This window comes from Pantherophis guttatus, chromosome 2 (genome assembly GCF_059756535.1).
Source record: "Pantherophis guttatus breed Tessera chromosome 2, ASM5975653v1, whole genome shotgun sequence".
NCBI classification, from domain to species: domain Eukaryota; kingdom Metazoa; phylum Chordata; class Lepidosauria; order Squamata; family Colubridae; genus Pantherophis; species Pantherophis guttatus.
Window position 1 is genome coordinate 138,438,707 of NC_142064.1, and position 25,664 is coordinate 138,464,370.

Below are 25,664 nucleotides of genomic sequence, written 5' to 3' on the forward strand. Positions count from 1 at the left end.
AGTTTCACGTGACTTATGAATTATAAGATGGCGGCGCCCATCCTGAGAGGCGTGAGAGGTCAGGGTTGGGGTTTGTGCAACTTCGGATATCGCCAGATGTTCCGGAGAGGTAGAAAATTTTGTCCTTTGCCTAATAGAAAACTGGCTGGTGGTAGTGAGCGGCTAACGCTGCAGCCAACACTTCCACGGTTTCTTTCGTTCCTTCAAGACTTTGGCCACGTGTTTGGAACTCCGATTTACTCCTTTAAAATGCTTCTGTGCTTTTCTGTAAAAATCTCAGCGTTTTCTGTTGAATATTCCAGTCACGCTGCTGTTTAAAGTTACACGAATATTTAAATTGAGGATGCATGGACTTTTTTTTTTGCTAGTGGGATCCGGTCTTTTATAAGCTTTCATAGTCATTTGGAAATTAAAGGATTTGATCCGACAATTTTTGTTGAGGCGAATATCAGTTTAGTTCTTTTAGTAGCGAGATTATTGGCAGAGCTCCAGGATTGAATAGGCAAAGGGGGAAAGAGTGCAGATTTTTCTAGTTTGGGAAAATGTGTATTTTTCAAGTGAATGTGCAAATCCTCACATGTGAACTGAACCTACTCATAACCATCTTAAGTTTCATTGCGATTGTTTCCAAGTAAGGTTGCTTAGAGAGGTTGTATGAGTATTAAAGCATTTAATTAAATGCTCTCTTTCGTTTTTTGTAATGTGTTATGAACCACACAGAATTTCATCTGTAAAGTGGATATCCATAACAATTTATTTGCAAAATAAAATTCTTTATTTGGTGACAGAAAGTGAAATTTCGGTGGGATGTAACCGTAACTCTTTTTAAATATTAAATGTTTGTTATCAGATAATGAATGCCTTGCCATTGCTTCTCAATACTGCTACGTTTTCATAAGTTATACTTCTCTGCTCTACATTTCACTTGTTGGACTGTGAGCTGTCAAGAATCATTGAGTCAGCATACAAGTTTTAAAAATTTATTTATGTAAGATTTGGGCACAGTTGGCCATTCCACTCCAAAATATTGAATTAGTATATTAGTATATTGAATTAGTATATTAGTATACTCCAAATTAGTATATTAACAATTGCAGCGCTTGTGGGAATCAATCCTACAGGAGATACAGGTTCTTGATAAAGCTTGCTATTAACGTATTGCCATTTAGTTGGATGCCATTTTCAAACATATTTGGTTTAATTTTAATTATTAAATCTTTAAAACTGTTGGTTACATATGTACATATTATAGCAAGCCTTTTCTGAAATAATTTAGTTATAAAATGCAGATGCATAATTTTAAGGAAAAATATTTTTGAACTATAACTGCAAACTTAACTCAACCAGCTAAGTATATTTAATTGAATGAAAAGGATGCATTTGCTAAACTAATTATCATGTATTACAATTTTCCTGGTCCCATACCTTCCTGATACTTTGAACTGGAACTCCTAGACCTCTTGGCCTTTGGCTATGTTAGCTGGGAATTCAGGGTGTTCTCAAAGCATCTGAAGGACACCAAATTGGAAAGGCTAGTTAGCCAAAATATAACATCATTGAATGATTAATAGAAATGTGCCACTGTCAACAGGAGTTGGTAAATTGTTTATCTAGTTAGGAAGACAATTCTTAAGAACAAAGGAGTCACATATAAAGGTAAGCCAAAAGTTTGGTCCTTATACATATTTTTTCTTATTTCAGAGATCAGTTTCAAATTAGATGAGAAAACAGCCCACAGCAGCTTGGATTTATTCAAAAAGGACACTGGGGTCCTCTATCGCATGCTGGGAATTGACCCCACCAGAGTGCCTCAAAACCCTGAACGCTTCAGAGACTGGGCTGTAGTTTTGGGTGACACCACCATCTCCAGGGGCTGCCATTACTGGGAAGTGACTGTGAAACGATCACAACAGTTCCGCATTGGGGTGGCAGATGTGGACATCTCCCGTGAAGTGTGCATAGGAATGGATGACAATTCCTGGGTCTTTGCCTATGGGAATCACTGCTGGAATGCCATGTTTGCTAATGAAACCACTCCAATCACTAACATTGGCCAACCAGAAAGAGTTGGCCTATTCTTGGACTATGACCGCAAAAGATTCAGCTTGATAGATATACGACAACACATGTTTATCCACAATACGTCGCCAGAGTTCCGAGGTCCGGTGGTGCCTGCCTTTGCCCTCTGGGATGGTGAATTGCTCACTCACTCAGGCCTGGATGTACCCGAGAAGCTCAAGCAAAATTGAAATCTATTCAAGAGTATTGATACTGAGATATTTTTTTTTCTGTTTCCTTGCCTTTTATGAGTGAAATTTGGCATCCTTTACTTGTGCCATATTTATCTTGCACTGCTATTTTGGTTTTGTCAGGAAAGGGTTGCTTAAAAAAATGAGCTTTCTTAAGGCAGCAATTGTTTATGTAATCAATTGCACCATTTGATACCTTACCTCATAGGCCTCTAGTTCTGTAGGAGTCAGGACATTCTCTTTTCCCCACTGTGTTGCAGAACCATTCCAGAAATTGTTCTGCCTCAGGACAGTCAAAGAGCCAGTCAGTCATTACCACAAAGAGTCTTGGGGTAGAGGGTTTTCAAGACTTCTACAAATTCTGTTCCTGTCAATGGCCTCCATCAGGAAAGCCAGTCAAAGTCATTCCCACGAAGAGTAGTTGCCTTGGGATAGATGGTTTTCAAGATCTCTACAAACTCTGTTCCTGTAAATGGCCTCCATCAGGAAAGCTCTGGAGCATCTCTGTGTGAATATGTTTGGATTGTTCCTCTAACGGACCACTTTATGCCTATCAAAATGGAAATCTCCTTCAAATATCTGAAAGCTTGAGCAAATACTTCTAACAGGAAAAGGAAATCTTAAAGGAGATTTCCATTTTGATAAGAATAATGATTTTTAACACAAAGGATCTATTGCCTCCTGCTGGTGGGGTTGGAGGACAAAATTAGCTTGGAATTAAGCAGATGGCATCTCAGGACCAGTGAAAATCCAACTCTCCTGAATTCATAAACAATACTGTGCACAAATTAATGCAGGAATTACTTTATTAATACCAGCCCCGGATTATCCTGTGTTAGATTGGTTGAAAGAACAAGAATCGACCCAATATACATCTGCAGTTACATATATTCATCAAAAAGGAATGATAAAGAATTTGCTACAGTTTATTAGAATCACCATAATTAAAATTAGCTGAAATCAACAAATATTTAAGCAATGTTTACTTTTTCTTGGTGTTGGATGTAGCAAGAGCAGTTCTGTATACTGTGTAAAATTAAAAGCATCTAAAACAAAATGTTATTTTATCTGGACTTCTGATTGCAAATATCCACTGTTTGGAAATGCACACAGTAGTTAAAATATCTAGATGCATAAAGTAGCCTACCATCTTGTTGGCAGCAACATTGAAACATAGCACTGCACTGCACTGTACTGCTTCAAGGTTTCAGTTTTTCTTGTTCCACAGTGATTGATTTATGACAGGTATTTTGCCATTCTATTCCAAAATAGCTGAACACTTCTATTGGAGCAGTAGAGCAGCTACTGAAAAGAGAGGTGCAGGAAAAATGATGGTGCCATTTCAAGCAGCTGATGGAATGCCACATTAGAAGGACATTGCAAGATTGCACATATTAGCCCTCAAGCAGGACTTACTTCCTGTGTGGTAATGAATGTGCTTAGGATCGGGCAGTTGTTTTCTATATATAGGGGTAATGACTGAACCTGGAAGTATCTTTCCCCATACTTGTGATTAAGTTTTTGGAGAGGAGGAGAGAAATGACTGATTGGAGTGTGAACAAGTGTTTGAAGTAGTGACCCAAAATATGAGAGAGCAACAGTGTAGATAAGCTATTTCCCCATTTTTGCTTTCCATTCTGGTGCTTGTGTAAATTATTTTTAGCTTCTTGCGTTTGGCTTTCTCAAAATGGAGGTTTGTGAGTGGTTGCAAGTATCATAGCAGTCATGTTGTAACTGTGCATGTAACATATTGATAAAAAAAATCACTTATCCAGTAGAGTTGTCTGAAGGTTGTCGGAAAGTTGAATCATTGCAACTGGACTATTTTGTTGTTAGTCTGAGAGATGTTTGTGCATGTAACACTTTCAGTATTCAAATGTTGAAGAGATTGGAGACTTGAAAACTCCCTACTGGTTGCTACTTAGGCCCTGCAAGTTAATTTTGTCCATAAACCCTTGGACTTTCCTTAGAAGCTAAGACAAGGCTTATTAACCACGCCTTCTTGATTTAAAAGTGTTAACATCATTACCAATTTAATATCTCTTTAACATGCCAATGTTAAATTTATCCCAATTGCTTGAGATAAATGTGTACAGATAGTCCTCGACTTGCAACCGCAATGGAACCCAAAATTTATGTTGGCTAAGCGAGATAGTTGTTAAGTGAGTTTTGCCCCATTTTACGACCTTTCTTGCCACACTGTTTAAGTGAATCACTGCAGTTGTTAAGTTAGTAACAGGGTTGCATGAATCTGGCTTCCCCATTGACTTTGCTTATCAGAAAGTCACAAAAGGTGACTGCATGACCCTGGGACACTCCAACCATCATAAATATGAGTCAGTTGCCAACCATTTCAATTTGGATCACGTAACCATGGGGATGCTGCAATGGTCACAAATTACTTTTCTCGGTGCCTTATAACTTTGAACGTCAGGTAAATGAACTGTTGTAACCCAAGAACTACCTGTATCTTTCTGCTGCATGTGCCTTACATCGCTGTAATTCATTTCTTAAATGCCACAATGAGGGTACTAAATTAAAAGAAGTTATGCAGTGTTATACTGAAAAGTTTTGCTCCCAAGTGCAGAATATATTGTATGGCTTCTAGCAAGCAAGGCAGACCTGGGAAATGCATAGACTGCATCCCCTTTTTGTAGCCCCCACCATTCTATCAAATCACACAACCAACATTTGGCATCATGCTTTTTTTTTTTTTTAATGGAAACGAGAAGCAGAATAGATGCACTAAATTTCTAATTTGGTCATCAGTTACCGGGCTTTAAAAATCAATTCCCTAAAAAGCAACAGTTATATCTCCACACCCTCCTATGGCACAACTGTATTATGAGGTAGCTCTGCAGCCTTTCCAGATGGTGTGGGTGTAGGAAAGGGAATGTAAGCTGTAATAGCAGAAATGGTTGACTAGTTTTGAAGGTGGGGACAGACCATTGGTGGGTTACCCCTGGTTCGCACCGGTTCTATAGAACCAGTAGTAAAACCGGTGGGAAGCTCCGCCCACTGACCCTGATGTCATCAAAATGCTTCTGCGCATGCGCGCGCCCCCATTGCAAACCGGTAGTAAAGGTCTGGGACAGACAAAAGTCAATTGCTTAAAAACATTACAAGTATGTTTTCCCTTCTTGCTTAAATAGCTATTGGGGGAATGGTTGGACAAGAGAGAGAATAGATTAATATGAAGGAAATGAAAACATTCATTGTGGAGGCTTCATTAAGTTACAAAATTGAAGGAGATAGGAATTGAACCCTTTTTCCTTAAATGTGTTCAATATTTATAGTGATAGCTACTTTGGATTTTATCAGGCAACCCAAAATGTCAGTTGAGCATTCTTTTTCTCCTTTTTTTCTGCAGCTAAAATTTGTTTCTCACCAAAAGTTACTAACTCAGTTCCTGGGGATTTTTATCAATTTTACTTGTACTGTCAAAGGGGAGTACTGAACTCTCATACAAGGTTCACCAGAGAGAGTCTCTTGTACAAGACAGTTATGGAAAAATACAACTCCGCATTGCTCAACCGGATGGAGTACTTGGAATGAGGAGAATGTAGTTTCTCTCTATATATGTCTCTTCTTGTTCAAGTTCTTAGCAGGGCTTAACAAAGCAATTATAAAAAACTACCATTCTCACACCATACTTTCCAAATTCTCCTTGGAGAGATCCTCAGCTGCTTCCTTGGCCTGTCTGGAACCCAATATGTAGCTTTCTTGATAATCCTTGAGCAACTTCACCACTTCCAGGTGATGAAACTGGATGGCATCATCTAAGGCAATGTTTCCCCATCTGCAAAGAAGGCAACACTATGAAGATTTGTATATTGTAATCCAGTAGTGGGTTCCTCTTACTTCGCTACCGGTTCAGAACTGGGAGTGTGCACTCACATGTGACGCTTCTGCACATGCACAGAACCTTTGCGCATGCACAGAGCGTCTGTGATGATGTCCGGGCGGGTGGGCGGAGCCTCCTGCCACCACCACTACCGGTTCGCCCAAACTGGGGCAAACCGATAGAAACCCACCACTGCTGTAATCGCTGTCTATTGAAAGCAGCTTTTCTCAGCCTGATGGCCTCTAATGGGTTGAGGCTATAACTCTTGTAATTTCTAACCAAAGGCCATAATGATTAAAAACCCTAGGAACTATATTTCTCAACATATGCTGAAGATGCCAGAATGGAGAAGACTGTTCCAGGTGCTGAGGAACAACTGAAAGCTTGAATCACCTCTTTCTCAACTAAGCAGGCCAAAAAGTAAATATTTGTGTATCAGGTTCCATATTGGCTTAAAATTAGGACAATTTATATGCCTCCCCCAAAGTATTACGTTACAAGATTATTTTATATTATGTTACAAAGTAAAGATCACTATTAAAACAAGTAGGGCTTTTTGTTTCTGGAGTATCAAATCATATTGCCTTGCACTAGGTAGGAGAATGTAAGTTCTTAGGCCATTAATGTTCAAAAGCATGATATGCCAGGTGATAATATTTCCCCAAAGTTATGGCACACCTTATTGGCACAAGGAATCTGACAGTTTTAGTACTGTTATGGCAGTTCCTAATGTACCAGGGAAAAATATAATACGAGACTTGTCAACATCTGACTCTAAATTAACAGAGTATGCTAAATTGAAACAACAAATTAGACCTAAGTTTAGCAATATATGAACCTCCTTTCTACTCTGGATCATTAATGGTAATGCATCCTTTTGATACAACAAAAGGTGAGAGAAGCTAAATTACAGTTGAGGCCTTTAGGTATGCACAGATGTCACGATAGTTGCATCAGACTAAACTTTATTATGTTCACAGTTCTGTTCCAACAGAGGCTAACCAGCCCTAAAATAAGTTATGAGTATGCAAACTTCTTGAGTAACAAGAACAAGAAACTGACCTGATCAAGGAGTTCTAGACAGAGAAAGGGGAAATGTATTATAGGCAGTTCTGTTGGAAGCTGAATACGGTCCCTGTCTAGCATAAGGAGAAGCTGGGTCTAAGATTTTATAATTCTGTACGTAAAAAGCAAGATCTTGAATCTGTAATTGTCAGCCCATTTGTTCCTCACCTGTCCTTGACAAAAGGATTGACTCTGCAGGCCTCCATCAGAAACTTCACAACCTCCAGATGTCCTGTGGAGAATCATACAACTGGAACAATTTAAAAAGAGTTTCTTCCTCTATCTTTCCAAAGATGTGCTTTTGAACCACTCCCAACACATCATGCGACATGTAACCTAGTCTACGGAGTTCTTCAAGGGACAGGACTGCAGAATGGGGGCTACCAAGAAAGTCAGAGCAGACATTTCAAGGATGGAAAAGTTCGTTTCTGTTCAGCTATGTACGCTCCCATTGCAGGCTGCAGATTTCTAAAGAGTCTCTTGGTGTTCAGCAACGCAGATCAGGAGAGTTGACAAATCAAGAGCTATTCTGATATATATGTTTCTCAGAATGCTTACACCATCTCTTAGGAAATGTACTTTGGGGAAATTATTGTGATTGTGCAGTTAGAGGTCCCATGTCCCAAAGGTGCTTTTTTTCAAGAGGCAACTGGACTTTCTTTGACGACATTTTGTTTCTCATCCAAGAAGCTTCTCCAGCTCTAGGAAAAGTCAGGTCAGAGCTGAAGAAGCTTCTTGGATGAGAAGTGAAATGTCTTCAAAGAAAAACCAGAAAGTCCAGTTGCCTCTTGAAAAAAGCACCTTTGGGACAACCATGACCTGGATGACTGAGAATCTCTGTAGACATTTAGAGGTCCCATACTCGCTGTAAGAGTGATTCATTTTTTTTTGGAGCTGAGGCAGCATGATTTATTTACACCTTTACTTTTAAAACTCTTTTTAAAAATTCCTCCATTTAATACAGGTAGTCTTCGACTTACGACCACAATTGAGCCCAACATTTTTGTTGTTAAGTGAAACATTTGTTAAGTGAATTCTGCCCCATTTTACAACTTTTCTTGCCACAGTTTTTAAGTGAACCACTGCAGTGGATAAGTTAGTAACCCGATTGTTAAATGGACCACTTTGCTTGTGAGAAGGTCGCAAAAGGGGATCGTGGGACACAGCAACGGTCATAAATATGAACAAGTTGCCAAACATCCAAATTCTGATCGCGTGATCATAGGGATACTGCAATGGTTGTAACTGAAAAATGATTCAGTGTTGTCGTAACTTTGAGCAGTCACTAAATGAACTTGTAAGTGGAGGACTGCCTATATATCAATGTTTGGGAAAAATTTCTCCAGCCTGGAGACAGAAATATATAGTATCTAAATTTGTTTAACATAAATCTTGCAGATCTGAGTACAATTTGCAGTTAGAGGAATAAGGATTGAGCTTCTAGGGGTCTCAGTGATATGACACTGAACAGTTCATTTCTCCTCTCTTTGTTTTGTTTGGTGGTAGGAGAAAAGATGGAAGAGATACCAAGAAGATAATGACACCTGTTTAAGGCAAAGCAATTCCATAATAAATGTCTGGGACAACATAGAATTTCCTATCTTTACACCTGAAATTGCTTTGGATTTTTAGAGAGATCTAAATGTAGGAAAATTCATAAATTGATAGAATTCCCTCCAATGGCAGTATTATATTTACTGCGTGCTAAATACTTTTCACCTTTTACTGATACTTTTTATACAGAATCTTCCCTCAGATCCAATACATTGTTTTTTTATAATGGCTTATTGTTTTAAAGTGCACAGACTAATGGTGACGGATCAATATTATATTGAACTTACTGTATATGAATGAGAGCATTGCCTTCCCTTCACAAACCCCCTTCCCCATTTTTGTTAGAGGTGAGCCCCAGTGAAGCACCAATTACAAAAGGTCTGGTATATATTTAAACCAGTGGCCCCCAATCTTTTGGGCACCAGAGACCGGTTCTGTGGAGAGAGATTTTTCCATGGACCGGAGGGGGCGTGCTTTTGCATACTGCCTGCATCCCATAGATGGGGCTTCGCTTGTTTACACAGCCCGGTTTCTGGCATGCCACAGCCCAGTGCTAGTCCACAGATCGGGAGGTTAGGGACCCCTGGTTTAAATCATGCAAGCCTGCAAATGCAAATGTGGATATAGAGCAGATGCCTAAAAATCATGGCAGATCCTGAATATGATACCTTCAGCTGCAGCAACATGCAAGGCTGTACGAGAGTCATAGTCTTTCTGTTCCATGTCCATAGCTGACAGGGCAAACCTAGAAGAAAGCCAAGAGGACAGAGGTAAATGTCATAGAAGGAAATTTCACTTACATTCAAGATCTCTCTCCAGCACTATCTTTCCCTGGATAAATAAAGTTATACCTCCGAAGGGCAGAGATATCTCCACTGTGAGCAGCAAACAGCAGATTCACAACAGTCTTGTTCTAAAAAAAAAAGAAGAAGAAGAAATATATCGAGCGCATCTGGCTTACATTTCTCATCTTCATGATTTTGGAGGCTTTTAAAAACTCTCATAATGAAATATTCCAAATATATACCCCAAAACAAAAATCTTCCACAACTGGGTTAGAATGTAGCTAAAAGAAGCTTCTAGTTGACTAGAATGGAGGAAAACATCTTCATTGCAGGCAATCCTGGTGTTGTTTCCTCACAGTTTTCTTGTACATCATGACTGATCAACTGTTTGTGTGACTGAATTGGGGATGGAAAGGCATCCCTGCACATCCATTTCTTCAGCTTATTTGTAGCAGCAAGAGCACAGCAAAGGTTGCAAATCAGAGCTACATGAGATCCAGAGTGGGTGGTCATATTGGATGGATGGATGCATGGATGCATGGATAAATGAATTCTTGAAACCAAGAAGGCAAAGATCTCTCATGTTTTTAATATCTGTACAGTCCTCCTGAACTGAGAGCCTCACCTCTTTAAATTGGCAATAGCAATAGCAGTTAGACTTATATACCGCTTCACAGTGCTTTCCAGCCCTCTCTAAGCAGTCAGCATATTGCCCTCAACAATCTGGGTCCTCATTTTACCGACCTCGGAAGGATGGAAGGCTGAGTCAACCTTGAGCCAGTGAGAATTGAACTGCTGGCAGTCAGCAGAAATAGCCTGCAGTACTGCATTCTAACCACTGCGCCATCACGGCTCAGAGCAATTCTTATTCTGTGTTCTCTAGGACTTCAAGTGCATCTGTTTCTTGATAAAATCTCTCTTTTATATATCTTAAGCCCTGGGCCATTCACCTACCTCTGCTATTCTAACCCTCTTAAGTCCTCTGAGTTTCTCTTCCACTCTAGTCCACTTAAATCTGTAGTATCTTTCCAATACAAGGGCCCTTGGTCTCTTACCCTAACTTCATCTCCTTCACGACGTGGGTCCAACTTGCGGGTACAATGCAGCAAATTGTCATAGTTGTGAAAATTAAAGAGGGACACCAATTCCTGAAGAAATAACAGTCAAAAGACAAGAATAAGCATCAAAAAAGAATGAAATGAAAAGTTATAAAATAAACTGTAATGCTTTCTAGTAATTAGTACAAAGAAGATGGAGGCAACATCAGCATCCAAGACGCCACAGAACAGTGGTTCTTAAACTCTGGGCATTTTCCTCCAAGAGGCTAATTTGAACATATCCTGGGAATAATGAAACAATTTGTAGTTGCTTGTTAATGACTTGATGTTCCAGTTTGGAACTCCTGCTGCAAAATGCTTATGTAAAACAACAATCTGGGGATTTTTGTGTGTGTGAGTGAAGGTAATGACATTTGAGACCAGGAAAAGGGGTAATTAGGTTAATTGGTTTAAGAATCATTGCGTTAGAAGATATTCCCTACTTACAAAAATCTCTACATTAGAAGATGAAGTCAGATCAGCACTCTGGTCATTACCAAGTCCAAGGACAATAGGAATTGATGAAATAGTTACAGATATGTGGCAAAGAACAGAAAAACAGTCAGTTCTAGTTTGGCTCTAACCAAACCAAGCCAGAGTGCCAAAGAATTGTGGGCTTTGAACTATGGTGCTGGAGAAGACTCCTGTGAGTCCCTTGGACTGCAAGGCGATCAAACTGGTTAGTCCTAGAGGAGATCAACCCTGGCTGCTCTTTAGAAGGCCAGATCCTGAAGATGAAACTCAAATAATTTGGCCACCTAATGAGAAGGAAGGTCTCACTGGAGAAGAGCCTAATGGTGGGAACGATTGAGGACAAAAGAAGAATGGGATGACAGTGAATGAGATGGCTGGATGGAGTCACTGAAGCAGTAGGTGTGATCTTAAATGGACTCCAGAGGATGGTAGAGGACAGGAAGGCCTGGAGGAACGTTGTCCATGGGGTCACGATGGGTCGGACACGACTTCGCAACTAACAACAACAACAAAAACGAAGCAAATCTGAAGTATGAGACCCTAGCCAACAGATTCAGTCTTCTAGTACCAATATCAAAGAAAGAAATAATAATATTAATATATTTAATAATTAATAATTAATATTAATAAAATGTGCAAACAATTGTCCAGGATCCTTTACTCCATATGTCAAAAAATAATGCTCAGGATCATCCAATGCAGATTGGAGCCCCTTATGAAAAGGGAAATACCAGATGTTCAAGTTCATTTTAGAAGAAGCCAAGAATCAAGAGGCAATCTTGATCCTTGGGGAAAATTGTTGTAATGATTGTTAAAACTTTTTAAATAAATAAATAAATAAAAAGGTCGGCAGTTTGGCAGTTCGAATCCCTAGTGTCACGTAACGGAGTGAGCTCCCATTACTTGTCCTAGCTTCTGCCAACCTAGCAGTTTGAAAGCACATAAAAAATGCAAGTAGAAAAATAGGGACCACCTTGGTGGGAAGGTAACAACGTTCCATGTGCCTTCGGCATTTAGTCATGCTGGCCACATGACCACGGGGACATCTTCGGACAGTGCTGGCTCTTCGTCTTAGAAACGGAGATGAGCACCGCCCCCTAGAGTCAGGAATGACTAGCACGTATGTGCGAGGGGATCCTTTACCTTTACCTTTACCTTTACCTATGCAAAGACTTAGCCCCTTGAGAAGTCCAGGATGCTGGAAAAAGTGGAAGAAAAGAAAAAAGAAAAAGAAAAGCCAACCAGTAGCAAGGCTGATGGATTTGATTTCAGCAGCCATGAATGCATCACTGGAAGACCTGAAGGGCCATGTTGGGAACAGATTGTCTTTGGAGAACTTTTACTATGTAGTTCCTAAGAATCAACATTAACTTGGTTATCAATATCAGTATAATCAAGAATTTCAAAATTTGGCATAAAAAAGTGGGGGACTTCAGCTGTTCAAGTGCTTCATGGTAAAACTATTTGTACTTTCTCGTAGATGTTAATTCTGATACGTTTTCATGGTTATGACATAAAATATAGCCCATAAATACCAGAAGCACATCAATTATGTTGTCATTTTCTGCCCAATTACTCTTCATTTAATATGGAGAGTGCTTTTCATTTCTGTCTTTATTATAGTATTGCTCATGAGAAACGGAGACTGGGAGAGGGGCTTGCACAAAACCTCTGCCCACCCATCAATCCAGTTCTGTCACCTTTCCATCCATGGTTCTCACAGGCTCTTTTAAAAAGGCTCCTTCTGTCACGTCTGTAGTTTCATGAAACTTACCTGACAAAACCCAATTCCTTTCGTGCTGTTGCCAGCTTTATCCAGAGGGGGCGATAGACACATCACTCCCATAACATTGGGCACCACCAGCAGGATAGCCCCAGAGACTGCAGATTTGGCAGGAAGACCAACCTGGTAATGAGAAAGAGATTACGTGAAGGATACAACGAGTCACATTTTAAGTATCTCAAAACTCTTCCTCCTATTCAGCGTTAAACCAAGTAAGTACAATTGAGGGACAAAGAGATGAAGTTGATCGCTGCAAATGGCAAAGCAGATACCCAATTTGCAGTGTATTCCAGTTGCATTATTAATTCTGGAAGCTCTTTGCAGGTGTAAATTGGGCTTTGCCTGGTGCAAAATTACATTTCATGCTGGGCTGGGAAAATGAAACTGGTGGCTATTACCATGCAGATGAAGCAGGAAAATAGCACTAGAGAGAAGCATTTCGGAAAGCAGAAGTGGATGCGTATACAAGTACTGTAACCACAATTCTGGTCTGCGACACGCACACCTATTTTTAAGAATGGTGCATTTCTGGTTGTCTCTCCTTTGCAAAGCTCCATGCCAGGATGACTGAAAAGAGTGGATAGATGCTACAGAACATCCATCAAGAAACAAGTGCCCAAGAGAGGAGATTGCATTGCATAAATCTAAGAAGTGCCCTATATTTTTCCAGAGAACGTCAGTGTACAGCTGTCAGAAATGAGCTGAGATCAACACAAGCCAAGAAGCATCCTACAACATCTCAAGCCTCAGCACATTACAGCAGCAAAGTGTCTCTCCCACCTGCCAAACCCCAAGACTCCAGCATGGACATAAACCTCTCTAGACAAAATGTACCATCTCCTGATTATCTTGAATATTTGTGTGAGGCAAATAGAGTATGAGGCAGCTGGTTCAACCTTCCTAGATCTAATTCACACCTCATACTATGATATAATGTGGCTTATTTGGTTTTAGTGGACTATGTCATTTGAACTCATCAACTGTACAGGTAGTCCTCAACTTATGACTGCAATTGAGCCCCAAATTTCTGTTGCTAAGTGAGACAGTTGTTAAGTGAGTTTTGCCCCATTTTATGACTTTTCTTGCCCCGGGTTAAGTGAATCACTGCAGTTGTTTACTTAGTGACACGGTTGTTAAATGAATCTGGCTTCCTATTGTGTTTGCTTGTCAGAAGGTCTCAAAAGGTTATGGGACACTGCAATTGCCATAAATATGAATCAACTACCAAGCATGCGAATTTTGATCACATAACCATGGGGATGCTGCACCGGTCATAAGTGTAAAAAACAGTCATAAGTCACTTTTTTCAGTGCTGTTGTAACTATTGTGGTCCACCAGCAGTCTGCGGAGCTAGCAGCGGAGTCGGACAGTGAGGAGGCTGGGGAGGAACATGGGCCAGTCCTGGAGTCTGGGGACGTCGGAGGCAGAGATGGGGCAGGGCCATCTGGGAGTGATGTGCGGACTCCGGAGCCCCCAGAGTCTGTTCCTAGTGCACGCATGTACAGATCTGCCAGAAGGCAAGAGCAGCTAAAGCAAAAGGGACGACTCAGGAGTAAGGTCAGGAGATGATTGGCCCCTCCCATAAGGCTTAAAAGAGAAACAAAGGACTTGGGCCTTTTGCAGGAAAGCAACGTTGCTAACTCTGTTTCCAGTTGGCATCTCTTGTTTGTTTCTGAACTCCGTGGGGCTTTGCCAAGTAAGTCCTTTGGCAGGATGTCAAAGAAGATAAAGGTTGGTGATTATCCCGAAGGACTTCTTCCAAAGGATTTATTTTGCAACTAATTGGGACTCAGTTGGGAATGATCGTAACTCTTAGCTGTTACAATAAAATAGGTTTTTTTGGGACTAATTGTGTATTGTAGTGACTCAGTAAGCCTAGGTCACAACAGTAACTTTGAATAGTCAATAAATGAATGGTTGCAAGTAGAGGTCTACCTCCATTTTGTTAAACAAGGCAATCCATGGCATAGCCCTCAGCATGGTACAGGAAGTTTCAAAAGTGGTGTTCCTGCTTCATTTCCAATAACATATGGTTATTTTTTTGGTCATGTGATGCAGCACCTCATTCACCTGACAGTTTCAATGGATAGGAATGGCCTTTAGAAGAGAATCCCCACTGAGACCAGCTGTCATGAAAATAGTCCTACCCTCTTTCTGGATGCTCACTCCTGTGTCTTCTTCCAACCCCACCCAAAACAGGGCAGAAACTTACATGGAAGGCAAACTGCCCCGAGAAGTCGTACATGCCACAAGAATGCATGAGGCTAAGGGTGTTGCGGATGGCTTCATCACTGAGGATACACTCGCCTGTGATAGGGCAGATACCACCATTGGCAAGTGTGGCTGCCATGACACTTCCAGACTCACAAGTCACTTCAACAGAACACAACTTCATAAGGGGGAAAAAAGATTTAAAAAAAAGAGAGAGAAATTAATTTTAATAACATCTTAGTAATAAGCCCAGAAATCATTCCTAACCTCTGCTTGGAGTGAAAATTCAGGGTCTATACACAAATGTGGTTTAAACACAAAGAAAACACTTGATATAACATTTCTTGAAAAACAAAGGATTGCATATGTGAATTCTGATTATGTGAAGGTCTCTTTTCAGGTGAAAAAGTAACATGTAATGGAACAAAGAATAAGTGTCAACTTGCGAAGCCTTCCCGACCTGCCCTCGAGTTGCCATAGGCAGGGGGATGGGGAATCAAGCCTCGCAGCTGTATTGAGGAGTTTGCACCTCAGTCAAAACAAAGCACATTCCAGCCAGCAAATGTCAAGGCCATCTCCATGGAGATCCACAGTGGCTGGAGGGAGTGACTTCTACAACCCGCGAAATTGCTTCGTTGGAGAATGTGACTGATGACACACCTTGGGGGGGGGGAAACAGGGTCAGAGCCAAGAGGCGAATTAAGTGAGGTCAGAGTTGGCTTCTCTTGGATTGTGCTGACATGACGCTCCTAATAAATAACTGGATTTCTTTTGAACCTCATCTTGAGATTCATGTTTTAATTAGGGCATTGGTTGGAACCCTGACAATAAGGTTCTGGCCAAATATCCAAAATCAACCTTTTTGACCTGATACCTGTCATATGCATCAATGTAAATTGTCAGTGCCATGAATCTGCTAACTAGGGATGATTGTAGCATATTGCAGTTTGAAGACACTGGCCTGTGGGATATTAATCTAGAGCAGGGGTGGGGAACCATGGCCTTTTTATGACTTGTGCACTGCAATTCCCAGAATTCTGGGAGTTGAAGTCCACAAGTCATAAAAGAGTCATAGTTCCCCACCTCTGATCTAGAGGAATATGTTTGGAAGGAGGAGGGAAAAAAAGCAACAAGCACCAAACTGCAATCCAGCCCTGTAATATTTACTTTAAAAAAAAAAAAAAGATTCATTGTGAAATGGTTTATTTTTTTTTCTCCTTCAAACTCAAAAGGGTTGTTTCAGAGGTGAAATGCTACCGGTTCGGCCCAGTTCAGCCGAACTGGTAGCAATGGCAGCGGGTGGTTCGGAGAACCGGTAGTGATGGCAGCACAAGGCTTCGCCCACCCGCCCGTTCGTCAGGAAGTAACCTGTTTTTTACCCTCTGCGCATGCGCAGAAGGGTTTGCACATGCACAGAGGGTCTGTGCATGCATGTGATGCACGCGCGCGAGAGCACTTCCAAACCGATAGGGAAGGTAAGTAGATTTCACCCTTGGGTTGTTTTGGACCCAGCACACCAGCTCAGCTGCAGTTCAAAATGCAACTTACCTGGAAATATAAGTCAAGAGCTGCCATCATGTCTGCACCACGTGGAAAGCACTGCCAAGTAGGGAATCAAAGACAATAAAGTTGGGTCAGATCTTGGCAAAATGGATCTTTCGCAGCATGAGGGGTTTCTTTCAACGAACGACACTGTGTTTATCCTGATCTGCTAGAAAGCCCAGGATTTCTCTCCCCCCCTTCCGTCTCGTTACCTTTTTGTCTTTGAGATAGTAGCCAATGGCATAATTCCGATCTCCTGTTTCTTTTTCTGACTGAAACCTGCAAAGAAATGTGCACAGATCCTCATTTCTCCCATATCTTCTGATATCTCCATTTGGAGAACTATCATTCAGATGAAACCTGACATACTGCTAGGCACTCTAACCCAGGTGTTCGGACTGGATCGCCCAATCTGGTAGCGATGGTGGCAGGTGGTTCAGAGAACCGGTAGCAAAAATCCCCCCCCCCACTCCACCATGCCCAGCTGAGCCGCACGATCATCAGAGACTTTTTTTTTTTTACTTTTAAAAGCATTTTTTCTACAACCTCTTCCGATGAAAAAATGCTTTTAAAAGTAAAAAAAAAAAGCCTCTGATGATCGCGCGGCTCACTGGGATCATCTGAGCCTTTTCAAAGCATTTTTTCTGCAACCTCTTGGCCGAAGAGGTGGTAAAAAAAATGCTTTGAAAAGTCTCTGACAATCCCAGCTGAGTTCCTGATTGGCAGAGAGGTTTTTCAAAGCATTAGAAAAAATGCTTTGAAAAGTTTTTTTTAAAAAAAAGTTGGCCACGCCCACCCAGTCACATTACCCCAAGCCACGCCCACAGAACCAGTAGTAACAGATTTTACATTTCACCCCTGCTCTAACCGCAAGGCCCCGCCCCCACACACAATGTATGTGCCTTACGTGGTATTGCTGAACCCCACATATTCGTTTCCAGCCATCTTCTTCAAATAATCCACCACCTAGAACAGAAACAAAAAAAAACCTGCATCCGGAAGGAATCTCTTCTATGTTCCAGCTCTTTTTTTTATTTCAATCTGGATTTTTCCAGTCTTCCCGCAACCCTTCTTTCTTCTTCTGTTGACGGTCATTTATTTGTATAGCTAACTGCAGTATTTTTAATTTCATGTAACAGTTCGGTACCCATTTTGCTGATTATCACCCATCCTTCAAAATAATAAGAAAAAAAAACCAAGCACATTAAAAAAAAATTGGGATTGCAAAAGGGATGCTGGACAATTGAATGCTCCTGCAGGCCGCAGTTTCCCCGTCCTAATTGAATCTATTAGAAATAATGCTTGCCACTTTGTCATTTACAAAGCATGCCCTTGTGTTCTGCATGTTTTTTTTTTACCCTTCATTGCTAAATACTCTAGGAGATTTTTAAACAAATGACTAAACCAAATGGCAGGATTGCACTGCAAGATAAATGACTCGATCAGCCAGCGTTGCCAGAAAATCAATTTCTCCTCCAACCCTGAGAAAGGGCACTGTGGAGTTTTCCAGCAGGGAAATGAAGATCACACTCACGTAGTCAAACTTCTCTGCTTTATTGCAGCCCATCTGATGAGGAAGAGGAAGGGAAAAAAAGAGAGAAAAGAATCAAATGCCTTTTGAGACACAATTTAATCTTGACAAATGTAAGCATTTGTTAGAAAGTTTAGAGATACATTATAGGTTTAGCAATGCATTCTAAAACTTCTAGTTAAGATAGCTACAGGGGTCCCAGATCAGTTCTTGAAATGGATAGAACAGCCGTTCAATCTCGTGTAGAACTTTAAGGACATGGAGGAATATTTTGGCTCTGAGAGAGTTTTGGGTAGATGAGAAGAGGCTTGACTTCCATATGCATCTGCCCTATGAAACAAGGGATCCCTCAACTTTGGCCAAGAGTGAGAAAGTTGGACAGTTGCAACTCTGACAAAGGAAGAAAACCATAATGGGAAGATCATTGTAGCGACAGCATGTTACATAGTCTATTGGTAATAGCAGCCATGACTAGAATGCAGCAAACAAACCCAAATATTCTATAATCCCTCACCCTGGAGATAAATTGGAACCAGAATCCATCTTTGTAGGACAATATCAAAAGTGATCCTTATGGAATAGTCCAAATATTGTTTCTGGGATAGGGGAAGTGGAAGCGACAATGTGTGCATTGCAATATAGACTTTGCACCTTATGTAGAATCCCTTATATGGCAATGGGAGTTATTCACACAGTATGCTAAGTCATAGTTTACCAAAGACAGCAGCTAATGGGTTCAAGCTACATGCTAAACCAAAACCAAACAAACCACATTCCAGCATTTGTGAAGTGAGTCCAGAGATGATAATGTCTTTAATCTGAGCTGTATCCACTGTCAGGGGACTCCAGCCCATGTCTAATACCAGTACTAGAGCCGAAGAAACTTTTACCTTGATAAGAGAGCTCACCACAATGGCTCCTGCATTCACCATAGGGTTGTGTGGAATCCCTGAATGCAAAGGAATGGATTAAAACAGGAGTCTTTTAATTCTGCATCCTCATCCTCCTCAGTTAAGATTTTATTTAATTCACTGGCCTTCCCAATATAGTAGAATCTGTGTTGATTGGGAGGTGGAACAGCCAATCAAAACATGGTCATATAGGGCACCTGCTTTCTGTTTACATTCTAGAAATGTAAAGAGAGAAACTGAGGAATCATGGATTTGGGAGGTGTAAGTGGATGGGCAAATCTGAGGAAGGCTGAGAGTTTTAGCCCTGGAAATCCTCCATCAGTCAGGGAGACAGGATTAGAACTCTATTTAGTGCTAGGTAAGCAAGTCATGATTGGCTATAACTATACTATAGGATATAGTATACTATACCATAGGGGTGTCAAAATGGATTTCTTCGAGGGCCGGATCAGCACTGAACTTCTCCGCGGGCCGGCCAGCGGGGGGGACACAGGCCGGATGCCTCCTGCAGCACCCTGCTGGCCAAAATGGGGTGTGGGAGGGCACATATGCCCACCCCCTGCGCTCCATTTTGGCCAGCAGAATGCTATAGAAGGCAGTCCAGGCCGAAAACAGGGTGCGGGGGGAGGGGAACACGCAGCCCCCCCACATCCTGTTCTGGCTGCCAGAGGCACCGCGGGCTGGTCCTTTGCTATTTCCAGGCTGGACCCGCGGGCTAGATTTAAGCGGATTTGAGTTTGACACCCCTGCTATAGAATCAGGTTAACTTCTTTAATAAAACCATTTAAAGTTATTTAATGTACGTTCATTCATTTCTTTATGTTGAAGTTAGCCAAGTAACAGTTGTCCGTTATCTTCCCACATGTTCCACTTTAGTTATGTTACCTCAGAAATAAATGAGAAATAAAGCTGCCTGGAGTCTTTCTAGTTTGACAGCCTTATAAATCTAAGAAAAGAAAAAGAGAATTTCTAAACCTCAGCAGGGTTATCATGGCAGGAAGACAAATAGATCTTGCAGCGATCTTGCACAGTTTATGGGATGCACTTTAAAATTCATTAATTTTACATTTTAAAATTAACGAAAAGAAAAGGATACTCTCATCAAGAGGTCCGATTGGTGCCAGGTTTTTGTTGTTTTTAACGTTTTAATTGGTTGAGTTTTATAGCTTTGAAAGTGATTTTATATGTTTTTTTTAATTTTTCATTGGGAGCTGTCCAGAATTGGTTGAAAGATGGGAGGCTTTCTTAATGTTTTTAAATAAATACGATGGAACCACAATTCCCAAATCCTCACTCAGTACTGACCAACTTTTCTGGCTGAACTTTTTAGCATCTATAGAAGCCACTGATCTGCAGGACCCCTGAGTTGGGGAAAAGCAGTGATTAGAATGCAGTATTGCAAGCTGACTTTGCCCACAGCCAGTTCGATCCTGACTGGCTCAAGGTTGACTCAGCCTTCCATCCTTTCGAGGCCAATAAAATGATTGTTGGGGGCAATATATCGACTCTATAAACCGTTAGAGAATGCTGTAAAACACTATAAAGTAGTATGTAAGTCTAAATGCCATTGCTAGTGCTATTGCTTGCTGTGGTCTTATATATATATATATATATAGTATAACAAGAACTATTGTTTTCATTTTTCATGTGATCTTAAATTATTGTCTCTTCATATGCCATTATGGAGGCTTTACTGAAAAAGAAAAAAATTCACAATTACTTTAATGAAGGATGCATATTTTTTCACAGGTTCGTTAAATACCATTCACTTACTATTCAAATCATAATAAAAAGTAGGACGAATGAACTGTTAAACATCTACCCAATGATCAAACACATAGCAAAATAAACATAAGATGTTTGTAAGCTGTTCTCATTTCCCCCTTGCATATGTTCTATGAATTTTGCATGGAATTTAAAGTGGATTGAAAGAGGAAAAGTTTTAATGGGCTAGATAAAGATTCAAGGAAAAGTTCTCCTTCTTACTTTTCATGGGAATATTAATAGGGAAAATAGAGATATTTTATGACCAGCATTTCCATACCACCTTTCAGTATACCAGAACTTGTACAATGTTACCATCCTGGAAGGTTAAAACAAGTATTTCACACACATTACACAATAGCAAACTGGCTTATCTTTCAACAGCAGTTGCACCGCGGCTCACACATTGGAGGTATACAGATGTTTTCATCACGACTGGAATGATCTCATTCACACAGTAAGGCTTTTAGTTGTCAAAGGGGCTGACAAAGGACAACACCTGTATTACAACTGGGTGTGCAAATATGGTCTGGGTGGTCCATATTTGGGTGGCCTCCTGTTCCTCAGCACACTGGAGTTCCTTTCCAGTACTCACCTTCTTCGTTGAGAGAGAGTTTGTCATAACGCAGCCCACTGGGCTCTTTGCCCACATATTGATGGACTCTCTCTGTGCCCAATTCACTGACAGCAACAGCATATTTTAAGGGCTTGACACATGACTGCAGGCAGAAGGGAATTTTAGTGTGGCCCATGGAATGCCTAGGGAGATTGGGGGGGGGGAGAAATAATGTCAGCCCTCTTATACTCGGTGACAAAGACATAGTGACTTGTGCAAAGGTTGGAATGCTGTTCCAAAAACATTGGAACTTGTCTTATACAGGTACTTACAACAGTTCATTTAGTGACTATTCAAAGTTACAACGGCACCGAAAAAAGTGACTTATGACTGTTATTCACACTTACAACCATTGCAGCATCCCCATGGTCACAAGATCAAAATTTGGATGCTTGTCAACTGGTTCCTATTAATGACAATTGCAATGTCCCAGGGGCGATCACCTTTTGCAACCTTCTGACAAGCAAAGTCAATGAGGAAGGCAGATTCACCTAACAATTGTTTTACTAATTTAACAACTGCAGCGATTCACTTAACTGGGACAAGAAAGGTGGGGCAAAACTCACTTAATAAATATCTCACTTAGGAACAGAAATGTGGGACCCAATTGGGCCTGATTATAAGTCAAGAACTACCTGTTTTACAATACCACTGAATTTGCGCTGATGGTTAAAATGCCAGGTTAAAAACCACAAGATTGTTTTCAGTCCCCATCAGGCAGGAAAGCTGGCTTGGTGACTTTGGGCCAGTCACTCTCTCTAAGCCGAATTCACCTCGCCGAGTTATTGTTTTGGGGAAAATAATTTTTCCCTATTTTTTTTTTTTTTATTTGATTTATATGCCGCCCTTCTCCGGAGACTCAGGGCGGCTTACAATGTGCTCAGCAATAGCCTTCATCCTTTTGTATATTTTATACAAAGTCAGCTTATTGCCCCCACAACTGGGTCCTCAATTTACCTACCTTAGAAAGGATGGAAGGCTGAGTCAACCTTGAGCCTTGGCGAGATTCGAACCTGCAGTAATTGCAGGCAGCTGGTCTTAATAACCAGCTTAATAACAGGGTGCCTTAAACCACTGTACTACCAAGGCTTTTCTGTATTCTGTAATGTTCAACCCCCCCCTTTTTATTTTTTTGCATCTCGTTTCTTTATACCTACCGTTGTCCGTCCACTGTGCAGAGAGATACACCCCAGATGTCTGGATTATATCTCGCCATTTGTGGAATGTAATTTGCTACCTATATAAAGGGAAAGAGAAATTGTTCAGATGTGGGACAAGCCCCAGGGAAACAGTCAGTGGGGGTATTCAGCCGGTTTTATCCGGTTTGGGTGAAGTGGTAGTGGCGGCAGGAGGCCCCACCCACTCACCCGGACATCATCACATCCCATTTTTGATGCTCTGAGTATACGTGGAAGGTCCTGCGCATGCGTGCGCACGCTCACATTTGCAAACCAGTCGCAAAAGTAAGTGAATACCACCCCTGGAAACAGTCATTAACCCTTTGCAAGCCCATCTAACGGAGGGCAGTGGAGGAAGTTTCCCTCGGCCTCCGTTCTACACCAGTGAGATTGTGGGATTAAACTGAAACTCAAGAGAAGCAGCCTGGATGAGTGCACTACCGAGCAAAATCAGCCGCAAAGGAAGAAATCCTAGACTGCCGCATACATTTGTGGTTTTATTTTACCATGATAATAGTCCTCGACTTACAACCATTTGTAGTGACTGAAGTTACAACAGCACTGAAAAAGGTTTTCCAGGGATTTTAGTAAGCATTAAGGGTACTTAAGGGGAGATATTCAAATTCCCTCTTCCTACGCAGATTGCATAAGACAACCTCTCTCATTAATTCTAAGGCCGGACAGCCACTCTCTTTGCTTTCTTATCTGCCACACTCATATTCTACTCAAGCACTGGGGAGCTTTCCATACATTTTTTTTTTTGGAAGATAGCAGAGGGGTTATATCATTTATCCTCTGCTATGTGCAAAAAGGGGATGTAGTGGCTCAGTGGCTAAGACGCTGAGTTTGTCGATCGAAAGGTCGGCAGTTCAGCAGTTTGATTCCCTAATGCCGCATAATGGGATGAGTTCCCATGACTTGTCCCTGCTTCTGCCAACCTAGCAGTTCGAAAGCATGTAAAAAATGCAAGTAGCAAAATAGGGGCCACCTTTGGTGGGAAGGTAACAGCGTTCCGTGGGCCTTTGGCGTTTAGTCATGCCAGCCACATGACCACGGAGACGTCTTCGGACAGCGCTGGCTCTTCAGGTTTGAAACGGAGAGCACCGCCCCATAGAGTCAGGAACAACTAGCACATATGTTCAGGGGGAACCTTTACTTATGTGCAATCAGATCTTTTTACCATGCCCTCCTTAAGTCCTTTGGTACGCTCAAAGATCTGCTCCACGTGTGATGTAAACTCCTCAAAGTCAGGGATGACAAATTTCTTCCGAAAAGCCTGGGTCAAGAGAACTATATTGCTACTCACACACCTGAAAGCGAAAATTGTAGATGAAATATTGAATGGCACATAGGAGAAGAAAGTAAGATGTCTTATTTAGTGACCAAGCAGACATGAAAATTGTAATTACTATTTTATCTTCTACTTCTTTGCCTAGAAAAGCAGCTAACTTGACAATACCAACCAAAAAACTCAGAAGTATGTTTTCTCTTTTCTTGCACTTTGAACATCTAAACTTAAAAAGTTAGCCAATTTTTTTTTTAAAAAGCTTCCAGTTTTGAAATGCTAACTGATTTATCTCCTCTCCTATCTTTATAATTCTTTTTTGAGATAATCTCCTGCAGTTTCTAGCTGCCACATGTGAAGTCCAGAGCAAAAAGAAGACACAGAATAAACTTTCCATTCCCATATATTGCTTGAATTGTATATTGCACTGTGGTATGGTTTACTTAGTTGTAGTTTGTTTGCTAGACCACAGTTATCTGGGTTCACACAATGTACTATGTTGTGATTGACAAAACTTCCCGGTTTGGGTTCGTCCAACAAAGAGCCCAATCGAAAAATACCACATGAAAACTCAGTATGTTGTTTGAATGCAGCTACCATAAAATCAGATGTTAGGAATGGAGTAGAAATTCAGCATGTCCCAATAAAGACTTGAAGTTTTTTTCAAAATAATTGGACATTTTTTAACATTCTAAAGCTATCCCTATTACATATTCGCTGTTCCCGAACAGGCAAATTTCACTACTGTAGCATGTATATTGCTTAACCAAAGTAGTGTTTCATATTTTTAGGCTATGAAAAATTGTGGTGAGCTGAGAGGAAGAAGATATAACGAAGGAGAAAGAGATGCAAACAGGAAATATGTGAGACTAGGACTGCAGAAGGAATTCTGTGAATTGGAGTGCAATTGTTTAGAGAACAAAATTTGTCTGCAACATGACGAACAAAAACTACATTTGCCTGCAGAAGCTGATATGCTTTGTTAAACAAACATAGATTCAGTGCTCTAGTTGCAAAGGAACAGCCACAACACCACTGGGGACACTTCAATGTAATTCCTACCTCCGAAAAAGTTCTCGACTCAGCATTCCTTCACTGTTAGCTCCTTGAGTTGCAGTCCGCATCAGATTCATGCAGTCGCGAAGACGTGGATCTGAGGTCCAAAGACCAGTGCGCTGTAAGGCCTGAATTAAGAACCAGTCATGGATGAATATACGGCAAGATAGCAATACCACCTAGACTTATATATCGCTTTACAGTGCTTTACAGCCCTCTCTGAGCGGTTTACAAAGTCAGCCTATTGCCCCCAACAATCTGGATCCTCATTTTACCCACCTCGGAAAGATGGAAGGCTGAGTCAACCTTGAGCATGGTGAGTTTTGAACTGCCAAATTGCAATCAGCTGGCAGTCAGCAGAAGTAGCCTGCAGTACTACACTCTAACCACTGCGCCACCGCAGCTCAAGATGAGGGTTGCTAGAACTGGATGCAGTACCCAGTACTTTAGAACTCAGCAGTATGAAGGGTGAATTCTTAATTACACTTTGGTACATGCATATATATGCTTTTACATGTATGGAAAACTTCCACATGCTGTTTTTCAGAGGGTGGACGGATCTCTACTAAGAGAAAATTGAATGCTCCAATGAAAAATTATGCATATTGCCCAGAAAAATTAATTGTGAGAATAAATTGACCTATAGGTAAAACAGTACCCATAGATACTCTATTTCTACCGGTATTAGAATAGCAGATGTTATTGTAATCTTTCTTTCC

The 25,664-nt window shown here is 40.9% G+C and overlaps 2 protein-coding genes across 2 annotated transcripts in view; one reads left to right on the forward strand and one right to left on the reverse strand.

Annotated features, from left to right (window-relative positions):
- On the forward strand, positions 1–3,306 carry SPRYD4 (SPRY domain containing 4). The gene is made up of 2 exons (XM_034412383.3): positions 1–109; positions 1,702–3,306. Exons 1-2 carry the CDS (start codon positions 16–18, stop codon positions 2,247–2,249), a joined length of 642 nt encoding a protein of 213 aa, XP_034268274.2. The 5' UTR covers positions 1–15; the 3' UTR covers positions 2,250–3,306.
- The window catches only part of GLS2 (glutaminase 2), a 26,724-nt gene continuing 4,097 nt past the window's right edge, over positions 3,038–25,664 (reverse strand). The window contains exons 3-18 of the mRNA XM_034412384.3: positions 24,952–25,073; positions 23,785–23,914; positions 22,584–22,663; positions 21,406–21,569; positions 19,026–19,084; positions 18,139–18,171; positions 17,512–17,570; positions 16,817–16,883; positions 16,611–16,661; positions 15,064–15,240; positions 12,843–12,974; positions 10,553–10,645; positions 9,564–9,625; positions 9,381–9,457; positions 7,327–7,390; positions 3,038–6,048 (exon numbers count right to left, since the gene is read on the reverse strand). Coding sequence (XP_034268275.2) covers positions 5,892–6,048; positions 7,327–7,390; positions 9,381–9,457; positions 9,564–9,625; positions 10,553–10,645; positions 12,843–12,974; positions 15,064–15,240; positions 16,611–16,661; positions 16,817–16,883; positions 17,512–17,570; positions 18,139–18,171; positions 19,026–19,084; positions 21,406–21,569; positions 22,584–22,663; positions 23,785–23,914; positions 24,952–25,073 — 1,527 coding nt within the window. The 3' untranslated portion in view covers positions 3,038–5,891. The remainder of the gene's footprint in view (positions 6,049–7,326; positions 7,391–9,380; positions 9,458–9,563; positions 9,626–10,552; positions 10,646–12,842; positions 12,975–15,063; positions 15,241–16,610; positions 16,662–16,816; positions 16,884–17,511; positions 17,571–18,138; positions 18,172–19,025; positions 19,085–21,405; positions 21,570–22,583; positions 22,664–23,784; positions 23,915–24,951; positions 25,074–25,664) is intronic.

Bases quoted from the DNA above. Each gene is read 5' to 3' on its own strand.
- SPRYD4 (XM_034412383.3), top strand. From the start codon at position 16: ATGAATTATAAGATGGCGGCGCCCATCCTGAGAGGCGTGAGAGGTCAG. The intron at 110-1,701 runs GTAGAAAATTTT...TTCTTATTTCAG, and splicing joins TCGCCAGATGTTCCGGAGAG to AGATCAGTTTCAAATTAGAT.